Source organism: Gobio gobio (assembly GCF_949357685.1).
Source record: "Gobio gobio genome assembly, chromosome: 2".
In the NCBI taxonomy this organism is placed as follows: Eukaryota; Metazoa; Chordata; class Actinopteri; order Cypriniformes; family Gobionidae; genus Gobio; species Gobio gobio.
The window spans coordinates 53,535,593-53,561,420 of record NC_137098.1 but is presented as its reverse complement, the minus strand read 5'-3'; the positions used below and the strand labels follow the sequence as shown (position 1 = coordinate 53,561,420).

General features: G+C 38.4%; 1 protein-coding gene across 2 annotated transcripts in view; it reads left to right on the top strand.

The window, feature by feature from the left end:
* Positions 1–4,792: 4,792 nt before the first annotated feature.
* Positions 4,793–25,828, top strand: part of LOC307142865 (diacylglycerol kinase delta) — an 85,399-nt gene continuing 64,363 nt past the window's right edge. The window contains exons 1-2 of one of the 2 annotated variants that reach the window (XM_079844025.1): positions 4,793–4,944; positions 7,019–7,254. In XM_079844025.1, the coding sequence (XP_079700151.1) occupies positions 7,078–7,254 (177 nt within the window). In that variant the 5' untranslated portion in view covers positions 4,793–4,944; positions 7,019–7,077. The remainder of the gene's footprint in view (positions 4,945–7,018; positions 7,255–25,828) is intronic. The other variant, XM_079844028.1, reaches the window with a different exon arrangement.

The window sequence follows — 25,828 nt, the reverse complement described above, 5'->3', positions numbered from 1 at the left end:
AAAGATAGTAGGGCTTAAGGAAAATTAGAGTAGACAGAGCCATTTAAAAAAAATGTAACATTATATTTATTTACAAATGGATGATAAGCAATCAGAAGGTACATGGATTGTTTGGATTTTTATATGCATTGAAATGGGGAGGGTTTTAGTTTTCAGTATTTAATAAATTGATAGTGTTGGCATTGAAATGCATAGTTTTGATGTTTCACACTTTCTGCGTATGTTGAATAGAAAGGCGGTCTGGTGGAAGCTAGATATTTTACCTTATAAAGTTTTGAATATGGGTATTTTTCTTACAAAACCCCATCGATTCACTTCTTTATTAACCCCCCGGAGCTGTATGGATTACTTTTATAATGGATGGATCAACTTTTTTGAGCTTCAAACTCGTGAGCCCCGTTCACTGCCATTATAAAGCGTGTCAGGATGTTTATTTATATAACTCTGATGGTGTTCATCAGAAAGAAGAATGTCAAATACACCTAGGATGGCTTGAGGGTGAGTAAATCATGAGGTAAATTTCATTTTAAAGTGAACTAATCATTTACAAACCTTGCTGTATTTTTGTCTAGTTAATTAAGCGAAGGTTCATTGCCATTATGCTCCAACGAAAGTGACTTGAACGCACTTTATAAACACGACTTCCCAACTTGTAAATACGATCTTCCCAGGAGGACTTGAACGCACCATTTTATCAGAGTACGCTGCGATTAATTCTCTAAAACAGCTCCACCACTTCATTATTTTGCTCTAGAATTAGCACCCTTAGCCTCATCTTTATCTTACAATTACTGAAGAAATGGCAACGCTGATCTCTAGTCAATGCAAAAGGGCAATTGCTGTTGTTCACTCTGTTGAGGAGTCCATTGGGCATTGCTCTAAATGATTCACTGATCTTTAGATAATATTCCTCAACTGTTGAACCAATTAGCGGTTTCTGCTGGTACGCTTCCCCAGTGCACTGCTGTTAAAATTATAATCCTGTTCCAGTTGTGCTCTTTGCATGATTAGTATTCAATTCCTTTGAGGCAGAAATCCACACATTTTTAAATATTTATTTACACCCACCTTGCGAAGACGACGCACACAAAAAAAGAGACAAAAACAGTACAGATGCATATTTGTCTGGCAATCTGCATGGTACAAATGTGTATGCATAAATAATTGTACATATGCAATCACATTTGTATCAAGGATACACTCACACATTCAGATAAGCATACACAAACAAACCTGTTTATTTCATTGAAGATCAAAGAGAGGCTCAGTGTTTCATGGTCTAGTAGTTTAAATTAGAATGACGTACATGGCAGTGAATGCATTCTATCTATCTATCTATCTATCTATCTATCTATCTATCTATCTATCTATCTATCTATCTATCTATCTATCTATCTATCTATCTATCTATCTATCTATCTATCTATCTATCTATCTATCTATCTATCTATCTATACATATTGTTCTATCTATCGTTCTATGTATTCATCCATCCATCCATCCCTCAGCTGACTGAGGCAACTTTCATCTCAATGGACGCGTTCTCATGGCAACCGATAAACGGTGGAACAATTCTTTTGCATGAACCATCTGATGATTGCACACTTTTTTTTATGAGCAACCAGCAGTACAGAGCAGAGCTTCTGCATATTTTTTGTGTCAATACCCTAAATATTAATATGTTTTAAAACTATACATTTAAGAGTGAATCTTCTTCGCAAGTGTAGCCTGCATGTGTAATCCTTCGGCATCTGAATCACTGAGCCCGCGCGTGCCTCTGCTTGCGCACGGCAGGTAGGAGGTTGTTCCTCTGCAGTGGTTTAAGTGCGCGTGGATACGCGAAGGATGACGTACCACGAGGGGCACAGCAGCTCACCGGGGATCACGAAACTCGTTCTCTGTGAGCTCCGTGATCTGGGGCTTCCAGGAGCATCTAGTCCGATGCGTCTCTTTGATCTCATACCAATTCTCGATTGTTCATAACACGGTTGCAAAAAAACAAAACGTTAATTGAACTAGTTTGCCCCACATTTAAAAAGCAGCTGTATTTTAAGACGCTGGACGTCGTGTATTACTGCATCGACGCAGAAATTATAGTTAAACCTATAGTTATAGTTATAGGTGACCTTGATGATTATTTAATTGGGACCCGTAGCATTGCACAGACGGTGAGTTTTAATGTACACCGCTGGGTGGCAGCAGAAAGCTACATCCAAAATAATGACTAGTTTGTGGGGGTGCCCCTCACTCATGAACAACTTTATTCATCCTTTAAGATAGTAAATAGACAAAATGATCTATAATTGAAACGTTTGTTGGGAGGTTAATTGAAAATTATAAAATAGAATATGTGCATTGACCATTCACTGTTCTCTGCTCTGTTCTATTCATTTAATTCTACCTTTGGTAGCTGGTAGTTTGTTTGTTTTTGTTACTTTAACATGCTGAAAATACAACAATTTAATTGCTTTTTTAAATACATATAGTTTGGTAGTAGCCATCCAGATAATAAGTGGAACATTGATTGATATCGGTGCATACAAACTATAATTCACAGTCAGAATTAAGGAAATAATATGGTAAGTGGTCAATTTATTCTCATTTCTTTCTGTTTTCCCCCAAGAACATTAATGCTAAAGCATAATAAATGCACATTTAACATTTCATACTTCAATTTCTAAGTCCCTGTAGTGGCTGCAGCATGTGTTGAATGTAAATGGACTTGCGCCGGCAGTTAGATGCCACTCAGGTGTGTATTAAACATGAAAGCGCATGTCAATTTGTTGCAATTTCATATCTTTCTAATGACAGAAAATTAGCATCTACGGTATTATGGATGTGAAAGAACGCCCAGGAGCTAATAGCCATTAGTGCTTATTATGGTGATGGATGTAGATGCAAAACAAGAATCACAGAACAAAAAGCACACAAAAAAAATTAATGTTACAGTTGATTTTAACGGCTATATTTAATCATAGCAGTTAGAGGGGAGCAGTTTACAAAGGGTTCACAAAAAAGGGTTCAGTTTGAACTTGTTGTCGCACTGGCCTCCTGATTTGAATCAAACATTATGAGAGCAATGACTAAAACTGGTCCCAGAACAGCGTGTATTTCATTGTGTATATATTCACGTTGAGTATATATTCAAGTTGAGAGTGGGTGTTAACTGACCAGTTACGGTGAATGTGTTGGAGAAACTCATTAATGGGACAGAAAATGGGGGGGGGGGAGGTGTAAGGCATTCAAATACACTGAAGTTTTCTCACTTTACTCTTATGCACCATTCTCAAACACCTTACGACTTAATTTCATTGTGTGCAAATCACTTAGGCTAAATGTGTAAAATGAATGTTTATTTCATCCATTCATGTTGAAACTACATGAGTAGGTCTACTTGTTTTCTTTCTTGTGGCATTAACTGAAAATCAGCAGGGGATTTTTGGTTCCCAGCATGCAATCTGTTGAGAGGGGACTAGATTTGTAGAGTAACCGTAAGTTTGTGAAAGTAAGTGTGAATTTGTGAGTGCACGTTTGTGAAGGTGTTTTTATTATTATTAAATATTTATTTATTTGTGGAACAAGATGAAGAAATAGAGAGACATGCTCGCATTTAATGATCTGTTACAGATTAAGAACAGTTATAGTGGAGTTTTGACGGGTTTGGTTGGTGAAGAGTGGAGGTTGTGTAGGTAGGGGACTGGTAGGGCATGAGTTGTATATCAGTGTGAAAATATAAACGGTGTAAAAAGTATCTTCTCCCTTTCACTTCCTGCTACACCAAATGAATGTGTAGTATGCTAAAGCTGTTGCTAACTGCATTACTTTGACATGTCTAATTCTATTGGGGTACCTAAATGCAGGTATTTTGTTAAGAAACCTCATCACGAACCAATATCCACAATAGATTTATGGCTTAAGAAATTAAATATGCCTTTATTATGCCTGATGCTGTGATTATCTGACCAATTATTACCCAAGTCTGAATGGTCAGAACAATGTCAATCAGCTCGACGTGTAGCAACAAGTCACACATTTCTTCTGCAAAGATCCTTGTTACTACTAAACACCCTCCTGTGTCTGTGTCTGCATAGAGTAGGGGGTTTCAAATTGGGGTCCGGGGACCCCCAGGGGTCCTCCAGAAGGTTCTATGGGGTCCCCAGAAAATGTCAGGGAATAAAAAGTCAAAAAAGGAAAAAAATCAAAAATGGATAAAGTCTACGAAACATTGTTTCATTCTATTTTTCTCTCCTTTCTTGCCATATACATATTGGCTACTTTCCAGAATTGTATATGTTTGCTTTGTATCTTTCTAGTGAGTCCCCTTTATCTTGTTCACTGGGGTTGTAAGGCAGTACGTAAGCTGCTTACATACATTTATTGTGAAAGATGCTTATACAAATCATTTTTAATTGAAAAATGTCTTCAGGTTTTTAGCTACATCCAACATTAAGTAGGCTATAGCCAATTTATTACGTTTGGAAACAATACTTTGTATTTATTATGTCACGGAATTTATCTAACAGTTTAAATGTTTGTTTTTTTTTCATAGACCTGAATTTAAATAGATGAATTTTAGGAAAGGGGGCCCTCATAAAAAGTTCATCCTATTTGGGGGTCCTTGGCATCATAAAGTTTGAAAAACCCTGACATAGAGAACTGCAGTAAACATGTAAAGAAGCATTAGCCTAATCTCTCAAACATTTCTTAGACATCTGTTGTCAAGCCATCCAGATGTGCTGACACACAGACGCTCTCGCGCTCTAGTCCACCCCTCCCATTCGATTCAAATCTTATCCGATGCTATGCGTACACGCGCGTATGTGCGCGACAGAAGCAGATTTGACAGTATCTAACCGCGCTGCGCGAGAGCCCACCAAGAGCAACAAGAACACACACACACACACACACACGAGGGTCAACGGGAGCCGACAACGCACCATAGAGGTAAAACACCACATCCACGTCCACCTTTTCATTCAGCCAGGACAACCGCCACAGACAGAATCGTGCGCGAGAGTGACAGTTGAGTCTATTTGTCAATTCGGAAAGTGATGGCCGAGCGCCGCAAGCGTTAAATGAATCAAACCGTTAACGATTTTGTTCAAAGGACGAAGCCGGAGATTGCTGCTCGCGTGAGATCGCTAAATTGTGTAAATGTACAACATAAATGTTGCCTGCAACACTGCTGTTTTGGGTTGGAAAGACATGAGAACACAGCTGGTGCTGTGAGTCAGAGATATCTATGTAAATATAATCTCCTCAAAGCCAAAAGCCCATTAGACGCCTGCGTTTAAATGTTAGTAATGGCATTGTTGAGTCGAACGTCTCTTTATTGCTGTGCAAAGCGACTGGTTCGTTTTCACACGTAGACAGCTGACGCGCGACATCATAACAGGTAGTTATTTCATGTTTACAGGAGATGTGTGTGCTATAAACTGAAGTCTGTTGCAGGAAGCGTCGTGTTTTATACTTGGAGACACGTTAAGGGAATGTTTTGGGGACCAGAGCCGATTCAGTTTTATGAACAGCTAGAAAGGTGATAACGGAGTGTCGGCGAATCGAATGATTGTGAGCGCAACGAATGCGCAGCTGTGAACGCGCAACAGTCAGCGAGTTCATGTATCTCTCAAAGCTCTGACAGGGACCGTCTGTGGATTATGTCAGATGGGTTTGAATCGATTCTGAGCGCTAATGGGCTTCACCGTCTGCATGAGGGTCAATGGCGTGTCGCTCGTTATTTTGTCTGGATCTATTTTTATTCAAAAAACAATTCATAAAATGACCGGAATAGCTACATTCTATGATGAAAATGGTTTCACTCTCTGAATTAAAAATAATTTGGATATGTAATCTTATTACTTAATATTTATATCTTTAGCCTATAATATTTGTAACTTTTGTCTGCCAAATCAGTGGCATAACCAATGAGCAGGAAGTACTTAAAATATTTTATGCATGAAACCAACATGAATACAAAGATCACAACTTGTGTTTTAAAAGATTTGTCCTTTTTATTATCTCGAATATCCCCCCTTTTTCAATGACTCATAATGCCATTGTGCAATAGACAAAATAATCCCCTATTCATAGGCAGAGGGTGAACCAACTCTTAAGGTAAGGCAGCGGCTAGATGCGCTTCCTCTTTAAAAACACATTTAAATAGAATGTTGTGAAATAGTTTCAAGTTACATGTCACCTTGCTCTAAAATGATTTGCTATTAAAGCGTCTACGTTCGCAAACCGCTATAATTGGAAAAGAAAAGCAAGCATACTGTATTTGGCACGGCAGCCAATTCGAACTAATATACATTGCACACCTAGCAAAACAAAAGTTTTATTAAAAATAAATCTGAATGGATTATATATCACAAAGAGTGCTCCCTAGTCTCTCAACTCAATACATCGCAATCTCACAAAGTTTTGCTGTAATCAATGAAAATGCCTGCACAATGAATCTCTTATTTAACCTATAATGTCGACACTTTTTATAAGTTAACTTATAACAAGAGGATTTGCGAGTGTACAGGACTTGGCATTGGACAAAACTCCGGTGTTTTGAAAGGTGAGTGGATTGATTCTAACTTAAACACGTCTGATTGGCCATTATGTTCAAGAAATCAACAGATATATTTGTGATTGGCTACATTGCGCAACTCTGGAAAACACTTTGTAAATAGAAACCTTTGCAACCTTGAAACCTCAAGATCACAAACACCAAAATCAGTTTCGGCAACATGCTGTTATTACGGAGACAACTGATCCTAGACCAGCTGTTATGGGCAGCACTTCCCTCTGAAAGCAATCAGAAGAAAATTCCATGCAAGTCTGTGGCCAGCCTTACACACACTCGGCCTGTGTCGTTTGGTTTTGGCCTCAAAACAATCAAAAAAGAGGAACTGAATTTGCAGTGAACACTGTAGTTCCTAGATCTTCATTGGTCTTTAAAACGAAAGCAGAAGAGGTCTCTTTGGGAATCAATACTGTTAGCTACCATTGAGCAATGCCTTCTCCGTTTCAGAGCTGACTTGGCACAAAGGAGGAGACAAGTGCAGTGAAAATCCTGTCGCCTGCACAGTCATGGCCTCGAAGTTCAATCCGAATGTCCTTTATGTCCGGGAGCCCAGGGAGTCCCTGACCTCTCCGGACCCTCAAGCCGAAGCGGGTGATGAATCATCGGACAGTGACGGGGAGCCTGAGGAGACCTCGCACAAACTCATCCGAAAAGTGTCCACGTCTGGTCAGATTCGAGCCAAGGTAGGATTTAGGGATGTGAGACAGAAAAAGATAATTTGCACATCAAGTATCGGTTCTGATCACTTTTTTTTAAACCACCCAAATATGTATGTATTATTTTATTTTAAGTAGAAGAGATATTCTGTGAGAAAATTTGCTGAAGTCACACATGGACACCCCAAAAGACGAATGGCTGAATACCCATGTGTACACACACACACATACACATACACATACACATACACATACACATACACACACACACACACACACACACACACACATACACACGTTGTATGGTTGTAGCTTGAGTCCATATTGATCCAGGGGACAGTCGCTGATGGCTCAGAATCGGTCAATACTTGGCATGCCATGATGACTAGTACAGTGTATGTACAATATCAATGTCAGTTTGGACTAATGTTTATTCCTGAATGACAAAAGGATATGAGATGGTCATTAGCAAGCTTATTGTGTTACACATGACAAAGTGGATGCGCATGCTGTTGATCAATTGAGCTCATTTTAAAATAGAGTGTGCAGAATGATTTTGACATTTTGGTGTAGAGGTCAGTCTGTTCATGAACACGCTGAGGGCTACCCTGACCCTTGACCCCTCACACGTCCTTGTTTATTGTGTCAGCTTTGTGTTGCATTGTGATAGGATGAGGACAGAAGAATTGCTAGAATTGTTGAGCAGACAGTGTAAAATATTTGTGTCTGTGAGTGTGTATAAGCTCCATGTTCACAACAGACCCTGCAGGCAAAAAAAAACGTGTAGCAGAATTTAGTGTCTCACCTGTGCTTCCCACCCCCAACAATTCAGTATTCATGTGTCAGGTGACCTTTCTCCTTTGACCCCTGTGAGATCCTCCTGAGTGTTAAATGACTGCTATAGTGAGGCCACCTGCTTTGTTGCATGAAAGTTGGGTATCATTGAAACATGTTATAGATTGTTCTGTCATCCACAGTTGTGCTTAGCAGTAACTTAGTAACCAGGCCCATTGAACAAATTTTTTTTTTTTTTTTTACATTTAACACTCCGTATTGCTACTCACAGAGTTCAAAGGTTTATTGGAGTGCCACCATAACAAATCAATCATATCACCTTTGTCTGTACATTTCTAGAAGCTTCCTTTAAAACAGGTCTCAGATCAGGCCTTTATCTCGATGTGCTGCCTTTCTGTTAAATAGCTGAAAACTGACCTCCGATCAGTTTAGCCATCTGATCTGCTTAGAGTAAGCAGATCGCAAATAAGCGATGGCTTTGTGTACGTGAACATTTAAATCATAGCTGTAATAAGATGAACCTGATCCCAGATCAGCTCATGTCAGTCATGTTTATCTCGACTGTGCGGTTGATGAAATTAGCAGAATATTAGTCAGTATCAGCAAGCCAATGAAGCTGAACTAATTGAATCAGGCAATTACACGGATGCCAATTAAGTTAACGTTTTCATTTTGTCAATGAATGTCTAACGCTTCACTAATACTTTACGTAGAAATTCTTTGATAATTCTATTATTACAACCTGGAAATTTTGGTGCCAGTAATTTTGCCGGTATTTTTTTTTATGTTTTAAAAGAAGTATCTTATGCTCACCAAGGCTGCATTTATTTGACCAAAAACACAGTAAATGTGTAATAATACGTTTTTATGTATTTTTAATATATAATTAATTCCTGTGATGGCAAAGCTGAATTTTCAGCATCATTACTCACACGATCCTTCAGAAATCCTTCTAATGTGCTGATTTGGTGCTCAAGAAACATTTCTTATTATTATCAATGTTGAAAACAGTCGTGCTGCTTAATATTTTTGTGGAAACCACACATTTTTTAGGTTTCTTTGAAGAATAGAAAGCTCAAAAGAAATAATTTTAAAGTAATAATTATTTTGTAACAATGTGAAAATCTTCACTGTCACTTAATGCACCCTTGCTGAATCGAAGTAGAGCCTATTATTATATATATTTTTAATTGTTTATGGAAAACTTTTGAATGAAGTGTTACTTAAAGGGTAACTTCCGTGATTTAGCATTAAGCTTTGTATCAGTAGAAACCCGGTAGTATAATTGAATTATGGTACTTTCCCCCCTCATATCCTCCTGAGACGAGATAATTATGCATTTTATTTCTGGAAAAAATCCTCAGATGACGCAAATATCGTCATTTGGCATCATCAAAGGATTTTTGGCCAGAGCCTAGAGACTACAGTTTTCAACCCGCCCACAGGGGAGGGATCTCACTCACAGAATGTAAATGCGCACGGCCGCTGCCGCTCGGATAACAGAGCCGTACGGAGCAAAGTTTCAACTTTTCAATGAATTCCTATGAAAGTTTAGCTTCCACATGGGATCTGATAACGCGCCAGACTGGGCATGCGCTGAGAATGACAGCTGCGCTTACCTCAGCTCTTCTCAGCTCTTCTCTCGTGATGAATGAAATCTGACTCCTGCTGTGTCTGTGACGTGACTTTCGTTCGGCTCAATCACACTTTATTGAAAAGACACGTTCAGTTTTTAATTGTAGCGTCTATTCTCTAACTGAACGAAATTATTTTGTTACTATGAAAATCAAAACGACGTTGGGGGTGGTGCCGGTGGGCAAGTGATAACCAATAGCCGTGGCTTTGGGAGGGGCCTCGTAGGGCAGTGAAGCAAGTGCATTCTGGGAGTTGTTGTCTTTCATCCACATGAGACAAAAATACATTTTCTGTCTTTTCTCAGTCTAGAAGGCACCAAATTCAAAAATAATTTCACATTTCTACTAGGGATCGACCGATATGGATTTTTTAGTGCCGATGCCAATACCGTTTTTTTTTTCATCAGCTTTAGCCGATAACCGATACGGGCTGCCGATTTTCTTGAGCCGATATTTGGAGCCGATACTGCTTTTGCTCCCTCAGTTTACATCATAAAAATGACACAATGATCATGATGATAACAATTTAAAATTTACAATTTAAAAAAGGAACATTTATTGAACTAAAAAAACTAAATTTAACAAATAGTAAAAACAGGTGATGTAGAACAAGAAAAAAAAAAGAGTTCAGTGGTGAAAATAAATATTTAAGCATAAATAAAATAATTACACTATTGCACACAGTATAAATAAGCAAACAGCATAATAAAGTGCACACTGACTGTACTATACTTCATTTTAAAACTATTTACAACCTAGTCATTTAATGGTTACACTCTAAAAAATGCTGGGTTAATAGTAACCCAAGTTGGGTTGAATATGGACTAACCCAGCAATTGGGTTGTTTTGACCCAGCGGTTGGGTTAAATGTTTGCTTAAAACAACCCAATCGCTGGGTTAAAACAACCCAATTGCTGGATGAGTCCATTTTCAACCCAACTTGGGTTATTTTTAACCCAGCATTTTTTAGAGTGTAGGTGCACTTAACTTAATCTCTTGTAGAGCAACACCAGCGGTAATTCAGGAAAAAATCTCCCAATGCTCCACGTGAAACTTCATTCTTTCTACCTTTTACAATTATTTCAATTCTCAATTGATTTTGATTAATATGCGCGAGGGAGGGAGAGCAAGACAGTTTGAAGACGGTGAGAGCTGCCTGTGGACACCTGTCTGTAAATAATGCAGGGGAAAAAATATCGGCCAACGCAGCAGCCTTGTATCGGCCGATGCCGATATACGTAAAAATCGCAAATATCGGCCGGCCGATATATCGGTCTATCACTAATTTCTACTACATAAATTACACAGTTTAAATACACATTCATCTTCCCAGCGCTGAATTGCCCTTTTAATGCTTTCACAAATATCTTGTTAATGGCCCTTGAGAGAAATCTATGAAAATGTTGTCATTTTATTAGCATTTTTTTCCCACATACAGTTTGACAGGGAATAAGGGTGTGTTTACAGTACAATTGCCCACCTTACCACTTGAGATAAAGGCACAGAGCTTTGAATAAATTTGGCTGACAACTGCCGTTTCACTGTTTTGTACATTATCTGAACCTGAGGATTTGCACACACACACAGCATGTAGGCCTGGTTTCACAGACAGGGCTTAGATTAAGCCAGGATTAGGTAAAACCAGTAAAACATTACTGGTGTGCATATTGAGACAAAACAATGGCAGTGACATATTTTAAGATATATCAGTGAAAGCTGCTTTCAGTTAAAACTGCTCACCCCGAGGGGTAGTAATTCAATTGACTGAATCATTGTATATCACAAGCTGCTTGTGTTGCCAAACTTCTGATACCCAGCATGAACTTTGATCCCCATTGAAGCTTATTTTAACCAAGAAGACAGGAAGAGGCCGTTTTGTTTTTGTGTGCGGGCACATTAATAGATTATGCCACAATAATTTATGCTTCCTGTGATGCGCTCATTGTGACAGCACTAATCAAAAAACCTGTGTGGACTTTCAGTCAGCGCTAGACAGTCAATGAACGGACTGCTGATGGTTTGTTGTAGGGTCATCAGACGTTGAGTCTAATGACAGGCTAATGCTGCTTAGGAGAATTTGAAATTCAGTACAGTATGTGCCTGATGAAAAGTAATTGTCTGTTTGTGTGTGTGCTTAGATTGGTGTCAGCAAACACCGCATGCTTCTTCCTTTTGCTCATTAGTGATTTCCCCGTCATTAGCATACTTGTTAAACCCTGCTAAGCGTGATGTCATTTCAGCCTGACTGAGTTCATTTATTACCTGTTGTTGGCTTGCACACACTGACATTTACATGTAGCGTAACGTGTTGTTCATTTTGTAGATGTCTTAGACAGTTACCCCATATAAGCGTTTTGATGATCACCTTCAAATAGAAAAGTGAGCAGACTGATTCAAATTTATAGGATATAACAAAATAAATAGTACTAAATGTCTAGGCTCAAATGAATACTTTTATTCAGCAGGGATACATTACATTTATCAAAAGTGAGCATAAAACTGACTGCTTCTTGCATTACAATTTACATGTTCGTAACAAAGTAGCCTATTGCAAATAATCTTTTGAACTAAAAAATTATTTCCACAAAAATTAAAGCTACACTGTGTGATATTTTCCCCCATCTAGCAGTTAAAAGGTATATGACCATCCAGTGAATATTAGTTTCTCTTCCTCTCAATTCCGATTTCGTTTTAACTCCTACGGTGGCCGATTTAGTCCAAGATTAATATGGCTTCCAGTTCGACCTCGTCCACATTCGACACGGTGCCATCGAGTGTTAAAACACGAAAGGCGAAGCTTGAATTCACAGGTATGTCCCTCTTTGGCTGGTGTACTTTCAAGATGGAGGGGCAACATGGCGACCCGCATTCGAACCCTTACCCGTATGTATTTTCAATGGCATATTATAAACTTAGGAGAATACTTTATTACTTGAAAGAAGTAAATATACATTAATGAGCACATGTATTTTTTGAAAGAACTAAGTGTTTTTAGCTAAGAACAAACTAAAAAAGTTACACAGTGTAGCTTTAAGCAGCACGTTTTCTTTGATAACAATAAGAAATATTTTTTGTGCACCAAATCAGCATATTATAATGGTTTCTGAAAGCTCATGTGACACTGAAGACTGGAACAAAGGTGCGTTCAGGGCACATTGTAGCCTAATTGTTATACGAGACTTCAAATTGTAAAAAGCGTTCACGTCCTCATAGAGCTTATAATTACAGCTTGTAGAATGGAATTTTCTGAGAGCGCCTCCTACCTGTACCACATGACTGCTGTACCACCTGACCGCTACAGATTTATTTAGGCCTTGAGAGTGTTGCCATAGAAACGCATAATTCCCAATCCAAGGATGTGAACAGCTCCGAATAGAACGTTACTCGTTGTCATCTCGACATTACGGTAATTACAACATGCGTGAACGCAGCATGATGCTGAAAATTCAGCTTTGCCATCACAGGAATAAATTACACTTTAGAATGTATTACAATAGAAATTAGTTATTTTAAATTGTAATAATATCTCACAATATTACTGCTTTTACTGTATTTTTTGATCAAATAAATGCAGCCTTGGTGAAGACTTTCAAAAACATAAAAAAATCGTACTGACCCTAAACTTTTGAAATGGTGTGTGTGTGTGTGTGTGTGTGTGTGTGTGTGTGTGTGTGTGTGTGTGTGTGTGTGTGTGTGTGTGTGTGTGTGTGTGTGTGTGTGTGTGTGTGTGTGTGTGTGTGTGTGTGTGTATTCCACTGGCTTTCCATTCTTAAGGTTATAATTACTACAAACAAACTCAAATCATAATCAAGCTGAGCACATTTTATTTCAGAGACTGAGCACAGTATACATACTGCACATTACTTTCGTTGTAAAATAGTAGGTAATATGCCATTCCAAACATGCCCTGTGTGTTTCTATCTATGCTTATGTTAATGATGACAGGATTAGTTAGGAGGAGACCTGAGAAATAATGTGTGCAAGGCTCAACAAACAATAATTCTGCTCAGTTGTGCTGATGTAAATATTTTGCCACGTTACATTACTTGCCTGGGTGACATGGATTATGATTTGTTTAAGGCAGTTAAAAATTGTAATCCTTATAGTTGAGAGAAAACTAGAGACAAAATGAGATGTTGTAGAAAGAGGAGAAAGTACGCTGGGAGCTCATATATGTGTTTGTGAATTAGGAAAAAGATATGTGATATGTGTAGGTTTATCCTGTAACAGGTTTCCTCTGAGGGTCTCATTTATCAGTGCGCAGTGTCAATACTCTTTTTGTGTTAGATGGCCTTATTCTCCTTCTTGCTCTCCAAGGGGTAAAGAATTACATAAGACTCCATCTCTCTCGCTCTCTCTCTGCCCTTTTTGTTAGTGCCCTCATTAATTTTGTGTGCAGACTGGTGTGCAACTGGAGGCAGGCAAGGAGGAAAAGTGTGTTGTTGTGTTTTGTGTGTGTTAGCTGAGAGACACATTCATTCCATTTGCTGAGAGGCAGAATGACACAAGACAAATTCAGAAAGGGTAGAATTCCATGACAACTAATTAGCCGTTTCTCCTCAAGGTAGTGGACCAAACGAGGATGTGACCCCAACAGAGTGGTGTCAAGCTATTTTGTTTTCTAAAGGAGATCTGATACAAAAGCAACACTTCATATTAGCAGATTGAAAAGCTGTAAATGTGAGAGAGAATGCCTCTTAAGGAGGAGCAGGATGATGTAGTAGCAAATGATGTAGCAAAATTTAGTCAAGGACCAAAACACTTTTGAAAAACAACATGCTAGAAAGACGTAAAATATAGAAAGCATGGTTAAGGGTAGAAAAAGAGAAGTGAAAAGTGCCCTCACTGTGACGGTGGGTGTGACACTGAGGTGTAGTAAATATAGCTTCTTCTTTTGTTTCTTGGTTGATGTTGTTTATGGTGATGTTATTATTTGCCATTGGAACCACCGTTGCTTAATCAAAATGAAACATAAATGAGCATTTCCTGCTGTTTTTTTTGCTGTCGCCTAATGCTCACTTAAAGGTGCACTGCGTAAATTTTAGCAGCATCTAGTGGTGAGGTTATGAATTGCAACCATCCACATTCACCCCTTCCTTTCAAAGCACATATAGAGAATCTACGGTGGCCAACACAGGACAAAGATGTATGTAGATAGAAATGGCTCATTCTAAGGTAATAAAAACATAACTGTTCATTATGCAAGGTCTTTATACACAACTGAAAACCACTATGTAGGCCTATATTATATTGCATTTCTGTCAATAGATCCTAGTAAATATTCCACACTGCACTTCTATTGTACTTCTATCTGTTTTTAGTTGGTTTGCATTTAAAAACTTCTTCCAAGAAGTTTTCCTAGGTGTCTTGAGAAGCTTTCATGTGCTCTTCTGTGTTTTTGTTTGAACAGTCATGTCGATGATACTGAAGACCAACTGTATTCAGTCGGAGGAGGAGGTCAAGGGTCATGTTGTGTGTGTAACCCCTGTAGAATTACTTGAGGAAATGGGTAGTCTCTTTGTTGCATTTCCCAGAAGTCGACCTTATGTGTTGACTGAGAGTAAACCACAGTGAGTTTAGTCTCAACCCACCACTAATGGCTATTTAATGGTTCGGGTAACAAGGGATTTCATAGTTAATTTGGGGGATTCAAGGCCTATGCCTTTTACTCCTACTGTAGCAATTGCCTGTTTTCTAGTATCACCTGCTAAACTATGTCAAATATGTCCAAGAATATAGCTGTAACTGAACTCTGCTAACCTTTAAAAAAAAATCTAGCTTTAGGATATATTGACAGGATGTCATAATCACATTACAACTGTAACAGAACCTTCTTTTCTAATTAATGTCACATTATGTTGACAGATAATTGTCTTTTAATAAGTAAAAAGTAATTAGAAACAAAGACAGGCTGTATGTCTGTCTCTAATCTCTTTCACCAGGAGACTTTAAACCCCTTTTGTATTGATGTTCTGTCCTAGTGGATTCTATGGGTCCATGTAGAGGAAGACAGCCTTAAATACATTATTACAAAGGAAAAAGAGAGAGAACAAGAGAACTTGTAACAGAAGACACAAGGGAGACTTTGATGCACATTTTTTCAGGTTATTACATCTCCCCGTAAATCAATTATTTAGTCACCCTCATGTTGTTGCAACCTGTATGCTGTTGCATACACATACTGTTTAACTGTTTAAAGATTCAGAAGAGTTGGAGTTCAAGTCATATCGACTAATTTGGTGTGTTTTTTAGGCCACTGGTCACTATGAACTGGCAAACTGTGTAAAAATCCTTTAAAAACGTGTTCAGCAGAAATATTAACAGCATATGGATTTGGATTTGGAGTAAATAATGAGTTTAAATGAGCTGATCGAACACATTTTTATTTTTAGATGAACTGAACCATAACTCCAAAGCCTTTGATTCTTTTTTCGTGAGGATTTATCATTTGTTTCCCTTTTTGCTTTCATGTTGTACCTGTCTCGTGTATCTCTCGTTTTTATTATCTCCCTCTTCTGTCTTTCTTCCTCTCCTCTTCCCTCTCTTTCTCTTTCCCTCTCTTTCTTTCTGGGTTAAACTTGAAAACCTAATTAGAAAAGCATCGTCCATCATTGCCTTGACAGTCCATTAAGGCAATGGAGCGAAGAAATGAAGAAGACAGGAGAGAGAGAGAGATAGGGAGACAGTGTATGAGAGAGAGAGAGAGAGAGAGAGAGAGAGAGAGAGAGAGAGAGAGAGAGAGAGAGAGAGAAAGGGACCGACAGAGGCCTGAAGGATTTCTGATTCGTCCAGAAGGTGCAGAAGGGACAGAAAGACTGCAGAGCATTTAAATAACAGGAATAGCTGTCAGATCGTGTCTGTGTGTGTGAGCGAGGACGAGATAGAGTAGATGGCAATGTTTGTGTATGTGTGTTTGGAAACAGGAGCTGTTTAAAGGCTAAAGAATGCTAAAGAAATAATTCAATTATTTTGGTTCTGGTTCTGATTAATGTACTTGTACTTTTCAGAAGAAAAATAAATAAATAAATGGAATAACAAATGCAATTCCATTGAGATAATTTTTTTCATGTCTTTTCATTGGTGATGGTTGAGGGGATTCCCTCCTTCCATATAAAGCGCTTGAATACCCAGGAAAGTGCTATATAAATGTAACAAATAAAAAAATTAAATGTCTAAAAATGCCTTTTTAGACTAATGTTGTCCCATAATTGGCCACATTTTTATCATGGATAGATGCGCTTTTATGGGCTTCATTTAACAGCCATTCACTGCCATTATAAAGCTTGGAAGAGCCAGGACATTTTTTAATATAACTCTGATTGTATTCATCTGAAAAAATAATGTCATATACACCTAGGATGGCTTGAGGGTGAGTAACTCATGGGCTAATTTTCATTTTTGGGTGAACTATTCCTTTAACAGAGTTTAACAGTTTTATTCTTTCATTCTCATAAGATAAAGCATTTTCAGGAATCTGACTACACTGGTTGTGCTGTGTGGTATTGGTTCAACAAAAAACAACCAGCTCATATGAGTAATAAGTTCATACGTAAATCATCATTTACTGGTTGCATTATCTGTGTCTGGGCCGCATTGATGCTCCTCAATTTAGAAAAGTAACCATTACATTCTAGAAAGAAGTTACAGTAATTTACACCTCTCTCTGAATAACAGAACGTTTTATAATTACTACTTTTTTGAAACCGCATGCGTATCCTCGATGGCTCGATGAACTTTCTTTCTTTCTTTCTTTCTTTCTTTCTTTCTTTCTTTCTTTCTTTCTTTCTTTCTTTCTTTCTTTCTTTCTTTCTTTCTTTCTTTCTTTCTTTCTTTCTTTCTTTCTTTCTGTGATGATCACAGATGGGTTCCCCTAGTATAAATAATGCACTTGCATGGAGGCTGATCCCAGGTCAGATATGACTGTAGCCCAATCGAATCAGGACCTCTCAGATGTTATTAGTTTCATGCGGTAGATTCATGTTGTGTCGCTGCTGAAAAGTATGTGATGTCAATGGTTTTGGTATTTTTTAAAACTACCTTCTGTTGTAGTGTGATTCTTTCTTTCTTTTTCTTATGGTAAGCTATATCACATATAGGGTAAACAGAGAGACACACATGTACAACATGCTTTATCCCCTATTATTTATTTTTTCTCATCTTCCATTCATGTTGTTTTCACTCTGCTGGGCCCATAAGTGATCTACACACAAACTAGCAATCCTTTATCCTTTGGTGAATAGCCTGCTGTATAATGAGCTCTCTTTCTCACATTATGAGGGCACGTGTATGAGAGAGAGAGGTGGCAGAAAGAGCAGAGGACAAGTGAACGAGAGGCACAGAGGTTCACAGGTGCAGCAGGTAGCTTTTAGTGCTGTTTCAGTCGACTCGTCACAGCCGCCCAGGGGAACCCAGCACATGCTTCTACTGAACATCTATTTTACACCCTAACTACAGTGTAAAAAAATTGCCAGGAATTTACTAGATTAAATTACTGTAGCCAGAAATTTACAGTGAAATGAATGCATGGTGGGTCATTTATTTTAACGAATTACTGTTATTCAACAGCAAAATGATACTGACATCACAGTTATGTACTGCTCTTGTTTTACAGTGAATTCACATTAGCCTATAAAGTTGTCTTTAACCATGCCACTGTAAGAAATTATATTGTTAAGTACTGGAATTGTTTTGGAGTCACCATAATGGCGATTAGTGTTCCATTTGCTTGGGATCTAGTCAAGTTAGAAGTGTGACAAATGAAAACATTTGTTAAAACAATGACAAGCTATAATACAAAATAAGCTAATTGGCTGGTTTGAAGTTAATCTAACTATACTATGTGTTATTTCAGCATAAAGATTTAGCAATATCTTGTTTTCATTTAATAATTGTTTGTTGATGGATATTTACAGCAGCTGCTGAGATTTATCTTTGAAAGGTGTGACATCATCTTGCAACACAAGATTTATTTTTCTTCCATCACCAAATGATGCACAGACATCAATACTCGACATACAATACACAACTCAACAAGTAATAAGCATAAAAAAGATACATTTCGAACATTACAAAATAAACAAACAACACAAACTGCTAAAAGTGAACCAAAAATAAGTTCAGCAGCACAGATAAAACCAACAAGAATCAAGAAACTCCACAGCATAATATATTCATGCCGCACTGCATGCTGGGTACCTTGTTGATACTGAAAAAAACAGTATTGGATTTTGTATATTGTTGATTTTACAAGAAATTTCCAAGAATACAGTTAGATTCAAAAGAAGTCTTACTGTAGAATTACTGTAAAAGTTATGCAATTATTAACATGGAATCATTCATCATTTCACACTAATAGTTTTAACAGTGTAGGTGCGATTAAAGTGATAAGTGATAAATAACTGTTTGTGTTTTGCCGTGTCCTTCTGGATAACCTCACCCAGAGTGAAATCTCATTGGTTCAAACACATAGCTGTATATAAAACATCAAGTATGTTTTGATTGGCTGTCATTTTGTTGCTTCATACAGCCTTTATTTTGTGCGTTCTGAAAAATGAAATGCTGGAAACTTTGCGGGTTTAAGACAGAAGCCTCCATTGTATGAGTGAAATTAGTTATCCCAGTCATAATGTTTAATATGTGTCAGTGAAAAAGAGGAAAAATGAGCTACTGGGTTGCTAGAATGATTGATAATAGTGAGTGTATGTCAGTTTCCATCTCTTTTCTTTGCTAATGAAGACAGATAGCACGTCATTTCATAGCATCAGTCATGATGAACACACTTAGCAGCAGCAGCAGCAGCAGCATCTCCATTCAGGACAAAATGGAAGCCATCAGGCCATGTTGACGCCCACTCAGTTTCTCTCATCTATTTTTTTTTTTTTTCATAGTTTAAATGAAGAAAACTGAAGCAGGAAGGAAGTCTACTTCTGTATTTCCTCTTTTGACACTCTCTGCATTTCAGAGCATGTTTTGTGCCACTATAAATAGCAACGGCGGGTTTTGATTCACACACCACATAACAGGAAGTGTCCAGGGGTTTAATTCAGTCAGGACTTTGAGGCACAACTTAGTGTAGAGTTTAATCAGATGTTGTTGTTGGTTTGGGTTTTTTTTAACCTTTTTTTTAGCAACATTGGATGTTTTAGCAACATTGAATGTCTTTCTTTCTTTTTGATGATCACAGATGGGTTCCTAAGTATGAGCAATGCATTGCATAGAGGCTGATCCCAGGTCAGATATGACTGTAGCCCAATCAAAACTTCTTAGATGATATAAGATGATATAAGATGATATAAACTTCTTAGATGATATATATTCTTGTATATAATTTTTTTTTTTTGCACTACCCTAATCCACTGCTATTCCTCATATTAGCCTAACATATTATTGTATACCTCTATCTGTAAAATTCTGTTTATAGTAATAGCCATCTGTATATTGTATTCATAGTACATATTCACCTGTAAATTCTGTTTATAGTAATAGCCATCTGTATATTTATTCACTGTACATATTCACCTGTAAATTCAGTTCTGTTTATAGTAATAACGTCTCTCTATTTATACATATTTATACATATTCAGTACATATCCATGTCCTGCACTTACGCATCCATTGTATATCCTGCACTTGCTGCTATTGCACTTCTGGTTAGACCTAAACTGCATTTCGTTGCCTTGTACTTTTACTTGTGTAATGACAATAAAGTTGAATCTAATCTAATCTAATCTAATAAGTACGCATAAAGCACTGGTTCCATACAGTATGAATCAGGGCTGCACGGTTTACCCCGCTACTGTAGTATTGCAATGCCTGAGCCTCAAAATACCAGCAGTTCCAATTGGTAGTACCTTGATTTCATTTTAGTCTTATAAAGCAAAAACACAGCCCAAAACACCTGCCTGACGTATATCTGAACATAAGTCAACCATTCAAAATAATTTGAATATTGCATGTGGAATATATCAATATATGAGGGAACCGTACAAGCACTTCCTGTGATGAGTTTGATGGACTTCAGAGGTTTCAGATTGTTAGTTTTGTTCATGTTCATTATTGTAGACATAACTGTAAACTTAAATAAAAGTTCCCATTTTCACTGAAAACTGCATTGAAATGCTGTGTGAAAGTGACGACATTAAATCATGTTCAGAACATTTATTTTTTTGTATAATAATATTCACTGTAGTAGTAATAGTATTAGTAGTAATTAATTAAAAAAATGGTGCAAACTGTCATGATACTTCTTGGTATTTTGATACTTTAGCTGGTATAATACAAGCTTAGTATGGATTAACAGTTTCAAATGTATTCTGTCCTTTAAAACGTATGTGTCTATGAAAAAAAGTACTTTGACCTTTCATCGGCGCTGTTACTCAGAAAAATAGTCACAGAGTGTCTGAAATGGGAATGAATGGTCTGAAGAGTCAGAACTGTTGGTTTTGTGGGCATGAGCAGTGTCAGAGTGATATGGTGACAATCTACACATTCATGCAGTCCAGAAGCTGAGAAAAAGAGAGCGAGAGAGAGAGAGAGAGGGAGGGAGCAACAGGGAGGAATGAGTCATTCATCGCTCTGGTCCACTCAAGGAGTTTTAGAGGAGAGAGAGAGCGAGACGGACCTCTTCTCTAATCAAAGGCCATTGTTCTGTGCCTGGCTCTTGTCAAATCTGGAGCGGTCCAGTATAAAAGCTCTCAGAGTCGATCACATGCATCAGCACTGCACCAAACAACACCGCAGTGTAAACAGAAGGCACACACAAGGCTTGTTCACACACATACACAAGCCACTGTGAAAACCAAAATTTACACGAATGCACACATTTAAGCACAGATGCATGCAAACAATGTGTGATCTGGATGATTTGGATTCAAAAAGAAGCTCTCCAATTTTTTGATTGATGTTTAGATTAGTCTGATTTGAACACAGGAATGCCAACTGGTTTAGCAATGTTAGGTCACCTGCAACTACAGAAGTGACATGTTGTTAAGACTGAGCTGTTTGGGGTGTGAGGTGGAAGATCAGCATTTCTATATCTGGGCCATTGTCATCATTACATCAAGGAAGTGGTTTTTGGTTTCATTTGTAAGTTTCACATTGTTCTTCTTTCTCTCTTACTCTCTTTCTCTCGTTTTCTCTCTCTCTTCCAGTAAGCATTGCTAGCAGGTCAGTCATTTTTAGTCTAGTGCAGATCTATTTGTGGCTGTGGTCAGGTCTGCAGGAAGATGGTTTTAGTTTGCTTGTTATTTCCTGTGACGTTCAACAGAATCAAGTCCAAAAATGATCATACTGAGAGAGACACAGAAAGATACAGAGGGAGATTTGGCTAGATGAGAGAAACAGACTGAAAGCAAGCAGGGTGCCGTGGCACGTGACATAGTGGTCAGATTTCCCAGAAAGCCACTGATGAGAGGTGTGATTTAGCAGAGGGTTTGCTCATCTTGTCTAATGCATAGAGTGAATGCTTCAAACTTAGTGCAGATTAAACTCTAGTGCCTTACTTTAGAAATTGTCCTACTTTACCTGCATTCACCTTGTAGGTGAAACTGACACTCTATTCTAGGTCATGGTTATTCTTATTCTACTACATAAGCTAGATGGAAAGGGGAAGATAGGACTGACCGACTAGCTTTATTATCATGTTCAGCATTCTCATTGCAGGACAACAGTGGAGTTAAATCATATATATATCACCAAGATCATGATCTGCCGATTGCCGATCACAGAATGGCAGGGGAATGGCAATCTTTTATCTATAATCTTGCAGAGTTTGCACCATTTGTATAAATGAAACTAACTCTAAATTAACTGAGTCAGGATCTTGAAGAACCACCAAGTGTTTATTTTAGAAAATGAGATAACTTAAGGCTACTGTAGGCCATCTTTCCCAAATAAATGTATATAATAAATGTATATAATTATCTCACCTAAATATTTGATCATGCAGTGCATTTTTGTTTTTAAAAACAATTTTTCAGGTAGGTCTAACATTAGTATTGAGGTAAGAAATACTAAAGACATTTAATAAGAAATCAAATGTAAATTAATATTGGTCTTCCCTGAATAAATTAAATTAGTTTAATCCTTACACTTAAGGTTGCAAAAGTTAGTCATTCAAGAGCAGTGAGTGTCATAAAGGTTCATCAAACAACACAAGACAAAGAGAAACTCAGAGACAGCAGCAGTTTATTCGACAGCTGTCACTTTAAGAGCGAACACGGATAGGTTACATGCAGTTGCACAAACGTTCACTCGCGAGTCACGACGGGTTTTACGTGCATACTCGTCAAGACGCTAATTTAGTACATACGTTTGTGTGTATCTGACCATTTCAGCGCAATTTGAACTCGCAAGCTTTTTGTGAGATGGCCTGTGTGTGTGTGTGTGTGTGTGTGTGTCTCTCCAGACCTTGCGCGCGAGTGCTGAGCGGTTTAAACACTGGCAAGACTTAAAAATAAATGCAAATGATAAACTTTAGTCATGATGCGACACTGCCTCGATTGTGCAAAGTGGCAAATCCTGTGTCAACTGAGCAGCGATTTTAGTGCACATGCGATGCGCTGATGTGAAGCCATTTGAGCATTTTGAAAGGGAGAGAGAGAGCGCGCGTGAATCACAGCGTGCGCGCGCGCTCTCTCTCTCCCTTTCAAAATGCTCAAATGTTTGTGAACTTACGTCCCACAGAAAGTTTTCAAATGACTGCGTAAGTTATTTAATATAGAAATATGAATTGTACCTCACCTTCAGCATTATAATTATTTTACCCGCGCTGGAAAGAGAATGAGACGGTGTCGCTGCATATCATGCCCTAGCTCTCACGGCAGGTGCGGGTTTTATATGTCGTCAGCATGCGATCGGTTCATGAGATCTGCCTTTTTGGAGACCGCCGATCAATCATACCAAAGCGATTATCGACCGATCGAGATCGGTTGCCGATCAATCGGAGCACCCCTAAGGAACACCTGTTAAATTTCTCATGAATGCAATTATCTAATCAACCAATCACATGGCAGTTGCTTCAATGCATTTAGGGGTGTGGTCCTGGTCAAGACAATCTCCTGAACTCCAAACTGAATGTCAGAATGGGAAAGAAAAGTGATTTAAGCAATTTTGAGCGTGGCATGGTTGTTGGTGCCAGACGGGCCGGTCTGAGTATTTCACAATCTGCTCAGTTACTGGGATTTTCACGCACAACCATTTCTAGGGTTTACAAAGAATGGTGTGAAAAGGGAAAAACATCCAGTATGCGACAGTCCTGTGGGTGAAAATGCCTTGTTGATGCTAGAGGTCAGAGGAGAATGGCCAACTGATTCAAGCTGATAGAAGAGCAACTTTGACTGAAATAACCGCTTGTAACAACCGAGGTATGCAGCAAAGCATTTGTGAAGCCACAACACGCACAACCTTGAGGCGGATGGGCTACAACAGCAGAAGACCCCACCGGGTACCACTCATCTCTACTACAAATAGGAAAAAGAGGCTACAATTTGCACGAGCTCATCAAAATTGCACAGTTGAAGACTGGAAATATGTTGCCTGGTCTGATGAGTCTTGATTTCTGTTGAGACATTCAGATGGTAGGGTCAGAATTTGGCGTAAACAGAATGAGAACATGCCCATCCATCATGCCTTGTTACCACTGTGCAGGCTGGTGGTGGTGGTGTAATGGTGTCGGGGACGTTTTCTTGGCACACTTTAGGCCCCTTAGTGCCAATTGGGCATCGTTTAAATGCCACGGCCTACCTGAGCATTGTTTCTGACCATGTCCATCCCTTTATGACCACCATGTACCCATCCTCTGATGGCTACTTCCAGCAGGATAATGCACCATGTCACAAAGCTTGAATCATTTCAAATTGGTTTCTATATATATATATATATATATGGATGGATGGATGGATGGGTAGGTAGATAGATATTAAGGTAACACTTTATTTGATAAATGTTTTTTTTTTTCACTTTTATTATACTTTCAAAGGAGTAGTTCACTTCAGATTAAAAAAAAATCTTGATAATTTACCCACATCATTCAAGATGTCCATGTCTTTCTTTCTTTAGTTGAAAAGAAATTGAGGTTTTTTTTAGGAAAACAATACAGGATTTTTCTCCATATAGTGGACTTCAATGGGGTACAACCAAGCCTGTAGTGCTCCAGTCAGAAATTGAAGCTTTCGCGCCTCGATCGCCCCCCGGTGGCCGGTCCCAGTATAGCTCCTAAACCCCGCCTCTCCATGTATTTGAATGGGCGCGAGACACACTAAACAATTTAATTACACTTCAAATAATTGTTTCCTAAAGATGGTTTCTGTCATTTTAGGCAGTTTTTATTACAATAATTTCATTTCAAATGTTCGTTTTTTAAATAAGTTTAGTTTTAGTGAGTTATTTGATGCTATAAAAACGGGGGGTGTGACGTCATGATTGACAGCTGAGATTGACGGCTTCTCTGAGTGAACTTGTCACTGAGGCACTAACGGACTTTTTTCTGGATTTTTGGGAGGAGATTGGAGCTTTAGCTTTAATTTCTACACTTCCATAACTGTTTATTTCACACCAACATAATGAATTGTTCTGCATCTGCGAGAGTGTGGGCGGGCTTTTGATTATCGCGCCTCTACTTCCTGTTCTCTACTGCGCAACTCCGGTCCCGAGATCGCTACTGCGCAGACTCGGTCCCAAGATGTCAGTGCCGTGAGCGGGCCTATGAAAGCTTCAACTTTGGTCAGCGGAAGTCAATGAAGTCGCGTCGTCCATATTTTTTTACGGTCTATGGGTACAACAGTTTGAAGGTCCACATTTCAGTTTCAATGCAGCTTCAAAGGGCTCTACACAATCCAAGACAAGGAATAAGGGTCTTATCTAGCGAAGCGATCTGTCATTTTCAAAAAAATATAAATATTTATACACTTTTTAACCACAAATGCTCTTCTTGCTCTGATTTGCGATGCACCACGCATTACTTCATCACGATGGAAAGTCACGCGTGATGTAGGAGAAAGTACCGATCAAGTTTTTACAAAGAGATTGTGCAAAGACTAAGTCAAGCGCCCTTCACAAAAAAAAGGTAAAGCAACAATGTTGGACAATTTTGAAGTTGGTTTTTCGCCCTACCGCAGTACTTCCGCCTATACGTCATGCGTGAACTTTCCAACGTGATGGCGTTAAGCGTGGTG